General features: G+C 45.3%; 1 protein-coding gene across 9 annotated transcripts in view; it reads left to right on the top strand.

Annotated features, from left to right (window-relative positions):
* The first annotated feature begins 850 nt into the window (after positions 1-850).
* Positions 851-6135, top strand: part of Med12 (mediator complex subunit 12) — a 29228-nt gene continuing 23943 nt past the window's right edge. For 8 of the 9 annotated variants that reach the window (XM_090326437.1, XM_090326434.1, XM_090326436.1 and 5 more), the window contains exons 1-8: positions 851-1121; positions 1607-1711; positions 1902-2090; positions 2168-2327; positions 4086-4267; positions 4443-4553; positions 4664-4918; positions 5939-6085. In XM_090326437.1, coding sequence (XP_090182563.1) covers positions 1023-1121; positions 1607-1711; positions 1902-2090; positions 2168-2327; positions 4086-4267; positions 4443-4553; positions 4664-4918; positions 5939-6085 — 1248 coding nt within the window. In that variant the 5' untranslated portion in view covers positions 851-1022. The remainder of the gene's footprint in view (positions 1122-1606; positions 1712-1901; positions 2091-2167; positions 2328-4085; positions 4268-4442; positions 4554-4663; positions 4919-5938; positions 6086-6135) is intronic. The other variant, XM_090326433.1, reaches the window with a different exon arrangement.

The following is a 6135-nucleotide window of genomic DNA, read 5'->3' as shown; positions in this document are numbered from 1 at the left end:
AGTAGGGATCTGTTTGTGTAGATAATCTGAAAAGTATGTGACATGTAGGTATCACTTACACTAGTGCAATAATTCTTGTAGTTCACAACCATTTTGGGGATGTATGGACCCTTTGATCTGGGGCGTGTAGAAAAGTAATACTTGTATATTTTTTTGTGGGAAGACAGTCCATAGTTTCCTTTGGCCTTATTTTTAAAGTTAAGCTCTCCCTAGGTAGCCCACCCCGCCCCCAGGCTGACAATCAGTCAGCCTCTGTCTCTCAAGAACAGTAGTAATTAAAGGCGCGAGTCACAAGTTAGTACCTCTAATGCTTGTTTCTGAAGTGCTTTAAAAATTAGCAAAAGAAAGGGCAAAAGGCAGTAGGGAATGCTCAACGTAGATCGAGACTATAATAGCCTAGAGGGTTGGAGTCAACCTTTCACTTCAAAAGTTCCTTTCTTTTGCATATAAAGTTTGTAATGTTTAGAACCCTCTCCACAAGGAAGGATTGGCACACCTATTATCTAGACGTGAGAAGTTAGGAAAACTGTTTTGTATAAAGCAGACTTCCTAACCTATTCAAACATTAACAGAACGTCTGTTCGAGGGCAATAACTGAGTTAAAGGTTGGGAAGTCAGTTCTAGCTAAAGTGGGGCATCACTGCAGCATCCCCATTAATAGGTCTGTCCCTGGCTCCGGCACTACCCCGATGTAAGAAGGTTTCCTAAATTCTCCTAGAGTGAAATTCACTTTCGGTTGGTAGGGTGGAAAGCTCCTGAGGCGCGGGGCTCCGCCCCACGCCGGGCCAAGCCACGCCCCCTCTGCAGTCAGTATTGTCCGAGGGTTCCCGGCGTCCCTCGGCTGGCGTCGGTAGTTTCCGGTAAATAACGAGAGTTTCTAACGTGTCCCCTTGTTGTCTCTCGGCCGCCGTCCTCTCAACTGCCACCTCCTTTTCCCTCCTCCTATTCCTCCCCCTTCCCCCTCCCTTCCCCCTCCCCAGGCCCGGCCCTGCTGGCGCCTCTGGCGCTACGGGCTGGGCAAGATGGCGGCTTTCGGGATCTTAAGCTACGAACACCGGCCACTAAAGAGGCCACGACTGGGGCCTCCCGATGTGTACCCTCAAGATCCCAAACAGAAAGAGGTGCGTTCAAAATTTTGGGCTCCGCCAGGGCTGGGTACCGGTGATTAGCCTGAGGGGAAGCATTGACAGTTGTACTGAGGGGGGGCGGGGCGATTAGGTGAGAGCAAAAGTCCCGGAAGGTAAGGGGGAGTGTAAAGTGGGCCGGCGTGGAGGTGAGCCCGGGCTGGGCCCGGGAATCCCTGGTATGACTAGGGAATGATGTCCAGGGCCGCGCCTGAGGCGCCCCCTTCTACACACAAACCTCAGAAAGTTATGTGAGGCCGCCCGCGAGGGAAGTGATGTTGAGGGTGTACTGTGTGGTTGAGAATTTCAGTGATTATGGGGGTAAGGGTGGGGTTTAAATGACTATAAGGGCTCAGCTCTAAATAACAACCTGTTCTCCGAAGAACTCTCCTTTTCTCCCTCGTTCCTATCTCTTCTACCCTCTCCCACGGAAGGGGGGAAAAAAAACAACCAACAACTAAAATGCTGTTTTCCTGCCTCAGGATGAACTGACGGCCTTGAATGTAAAACAAGGTTTCAATAATCAGCCCGCTGTCTCTGGGGATGAACATGGCAGTGCGAAGAATGTCAACTTCAATCCTGCCAAGGTGAGATCACCCCTGCCAAGCTAAAAGACTGAAGAATCTGAAAGACCCTGGGTTGGGAATACTTCAAGGGAAAAACCTAAATGAGTTTCTCTTCATAATCCACTGCTGACCCTACTAACATTTCCCCATCAAAGGCTAGATTATCTGTCCATTCTTCCCACCCTGAGGTGCAACAATTTTCTTCCCTCAGATAAGTTCCAACTTCAGCAGCATTATTGCAGAGAAGTTACGTTGTAACACCCTCCCTGATACTGGCCGCAGGAAGCTCCAAGTGAACCAGAAAGACAACTTCTGGCTGGTGACTCCAAGATCTCAGAGTGCTATTAACACCTGGTTCACTGACCTGGCTGGCACCAAACCACTCACACAGCTAGCTAAGGTGAGGAACTGTCTTCTGTTCTCTACACCAAGGACAGAATGTAAATGAGTTCTCACTATTTGTCATGTCCAATCCAGGTCCCCATTTTCAGTAAGAAGGATGAAGTGTTTGGATACTTAGCCAAATACACAGTGCCTGTGATGCGAGCTGCCTGGCTCATTAAGATGACCTGTGCCTACTATGCAGCAATCTCTGAGACCAAGGTTAAGAAAAGAAATGCCCTTGGCCCCTTCATTGGTGAGTAACCCCTAACACCATGTATACCACTGAGGATTTTAAGACAGTCAGAAATATCCTTACATCCATTCTTTTTCCTAAACTATATTACTTTCTTCTATTTGTATCTTCGATTTACCCAATCAATAAACACCAATTCAAGTGACGTAGGCGTGGTCGTTAATGCCAGTAATCCTAGCTTCTCAGGATGCTGAGATCTGACTCAGCCTGAGTTCAAAGGCAGATCTGAGTTCAAAGCAGTTTGGGAATGAAAGTCTCTAAGACTCTTATCTCCAATTAATCACCAAAAAACGGAAGTGGTGCTGTGCAAGTGGTGCTGTGGCTTAAGGGGTAGAGTACTAGCCTTGAGCTGAAGAGCTCAGGGAAAGCACCCAAACCCAGATCTCAAGTCCCACAACAGACTAAAAAAATTAAAAATAAAAAATAAACATCAAGTCATTTCATCACCTCAGTGTCTTCAGATACTGTGCTATAAACATGACCAGCACATAAACTTTTGACTTTAGGCCATCTTTTTGCCAGTACTGAGCTTTGAACTCAGCCTGAACCCTGTCTTTAGGCTTTCTCAAGACTAGTGCTCTACCACTTGAGCCACAACACCACTTCCAGCTTTTTCTGTATATGGCTACCAAGGAATCAAACCCAGAGTTTCCTGCATGCTAGGCAAGCACTCTACCCATAGGCCACACTCTCGGCCCCACCCTTAGGATCTTAATAGGAATATACCAAGACATATATTCAAGTTATTTAAATATAGGCAGCAGTGAGTGTCCAAAGACAATTCAAGAGGCTCTTTTGAGATTTTGGTGAACAGAAAAATTACTTTCTTATGTGTATACCTGGAAGCCTTTAGAAAGATGATAGCATTTGTTTAATTTTTGTCCTTCATGGGGATTGAATTCAGTACTTGAGCTCTGTCCCTGAGCTTTTTTCCTCAAGGCTACCACTCAACCACTTTGAGCCACAGAATCACTTCCAGTTTTCTAGTGGTAAATTGTAGATAAGAGTCTCACAGACCTCTTACCTGGGCTGGCTTTGAACTACAATCCTGAGATCTCAGCATCCTGAGTAGCTAGGATTACAGGCATGAGTCATCAGTGCCCAGCTATATTTATTTTTTAGTGTTATTGTAAAAGTGATATACACAATGGTTACTGTTTCATTTATTTTAGAAATTATCTTTAGTAATTTTACAAAAAGTAACAATTCAACAAAGCAACCACTTTCCTCATACTCCCTCTCAACCACACCCTTTGCTGGAGATGATGGCATTTAACCAAAGGCTAAGATGATGAATGGATTTTATTTATTTATGCATTTTTGCCAGCCCTGGGGCTTCAACTCAGGTCCTGGGCAATGCCCTTGGACTTTCTCAAGGCTAGGACTCTACTCTTGAGCCACAGCACAACTTCTACCTTTTTCTGCGTATGTGGTACTGAGGAATCGAACCTATGACTTCATGCATGCAAGGCAAGCAGACTACCACTAGGTCACGCTCCCAACCCAAGAACATAGATAGAATTTAGAACTGTGATAACTGCTGAGGACAGGCCCAGATAGTAGGGAGAGCACTTAGGCAGCACATGTGAGGCCCTATGTGCAAACTAATGCCAAAACTAAATTTTTTTTAAATATTCTTTTAAAGGCTGGGGCATGGCTTAAATAGCAGAGTACCTGTCTAGAATTATGGTGGGTATAGCTAGAGATAATGGATAGATGGGTAGTATCAAAAAGGCCACTTTGACATTTTTCCTTTAGAATGGACTCAGATCATCACCAAGTATTTATGGGAACAGCTACAGAAGATGGCTGAATACTACCGACCAGGGCCAGCAGGAAGTGGGGGATGCAGTTCTACTATAGGGCCCTTGCCCCATGATGTTGAGATGGCAATCAGGCAGTGGGACTACAACGAGAAGCTCGCCATGTTCATGTTTCAGGTAGTGTTTGAAGTACTGGAATGGGTCTGATTTTACTCTTTGCCTGTATATAATGGAATCCACCTGTGACTCTGCCCTGGTTGTGGTTATCTTCATTGTTTCATTTACTTTACCTGCCTCATCTCTGACAGTCCCTGGGCTGAACTAATACTTGTCCTATCACTGATATCCATAGGATGGAATGCTGGATAGACATGAGTTCCTGACTTGGGTGCTTGAATGTTTTGAGAAAATTCGCCCTGGAGAGGATGAATTGCTTAAACTGCTGCTGCCCTTACTGCTTCGAGTAAGACCTAGGATTTGGAGGGACTAAGGAGGATTTGAGATAGAGTAAAATGTTAGAGTGGTGGCCCTTGGAGAGAATCAGGGGGTGGTCTTTTGCCCATGTTTTCACAGTACTCTGGAGAGTTCGTTCAGTCTGCATACCTGTCCCGCCGCCTTGCTTACTTCTGTACCCGGAGACTGGCACTGCAGCTGGATGGTGTGAGCAGCCATTCATCTCATGTTATATCTGCTCAGTCAACAAGCACACTGCCCACCACCCCAGCCCCTCAGCCTCCAACTAGCAACACACCATCAACCCCCTTTAGTGACCTACTTATGTGCCCTCAACACCGGCCCCTCGTTTTTGGCCTCAGCTGTATCCTACAGGTAGGTACTGGGTGAATCCGAGAAATATTAATTGGTAGCTTGAGAAGGATTAGTGCTTATCTAGAGAATGGGAGTTATTTCAACATGGAGGTGAAAAGAGGCACCAAGTACTTTGCCTTGGAGATTTTTGCTTCCCAATGATGGGGTGTTAATTCTGATTTGGGGGGCGTTTTTTTCCAGCTTCTCCCAGGACTAAATAGTAGTCTCAAAGCCTCTCAGGAAAGTGAGGGGGATGCTGAACATTGTGGGGCATGCCCTCAATACCACTATTTGGGACCCTGAAACAATATGATCATGAAGTTGAGGCCAACATGGGCTAAATAGTGAGATCCTGCCAAAGAAAAAAAAGGGGAGGGGATGGGAGTGCTTGCCTAGCATGCATGAAGACCCAGGTTCAATTCCTCAGTACAACATATATAGAAAAGCTGGAAATGGTGCTGTGACTCAAGTGGTAGAGCATTAGCATTGAGGAAAGTCCAGGACATTGCTCAGGCCCTGAGTTCAGTCCCCAAGACTGGCAAAAAACAAAAATAAAAAAGGGGAGGGAGAAAGAGAAGGAGATGGAGATGGTGGGGAATAGAATGAAGGTTAAAAGGAGAAAAGGGAGAAAGAAGAAAACAGGTGAAGAGAAGGAACCAGAGATGGGCAATCTATGCCTTAGATAGTCTAAGGGTTAGACTTTTTCTTTTTCTTTTCTTTCTTTCTTTTTTGCCGCTCCTGGGGTTTCTTGAACTCTGTAGCTGAGTACTGTCCCTGAGCTTTTTGTTCAAACTAGTACTCTACTACTTGAATCTCTGATTCCATTTCTGTCTTTTTATTTTTTTTTAGTAGAAACTCTTACAGACTTTCCTGTTCATGCTGGTTTCAAGCTGCAATCATCAGATCTCAGCCTCCAGAGTAACTAGGATTATATGCATGAGCCAGCAATACCTGGCCCTAAGGATTAAATCTTTTAATGGGATTCTAGAAAAATCACCATGGTAACTGACTTTGACTTACTTAGCTGTTTCTATTTGGCAGACCATTCTCCTGTGTTGTCCTAGTGCCCTGGTTTGGCACTACTCTCTAACTGATAGTCGAATTAAGACTGGCTCACCACTTGACCACCTGCCTATTGCCCCTTCCAACCTGCCCATGCCAGAGGGCAACAGTGCCTTCACTCAACAAGTAAGTATGATCACTAACCTGATCCCTTTCAGATTGAGATATGATACAAA

Source organism: Megascapheus bottae, chromosome X (genome assembly GCF_031878675.1).
Source record: "Megascapheus bottae isolate mThoBot1 chromosome X, mThoBot2.hap1, whole genome shotgun sequence".
Classification (NCBI taxonomy): Eukaryota; Metazoa; Chordata; class Mammalia; order Rodentia; family Geomyidae; genus Megascapheus; species Megascapheus bottae.
Note: the sequence above shows the minus strand (reverse complement) of the source record. Positions and strands in the feature narration are given on the sequence as shown.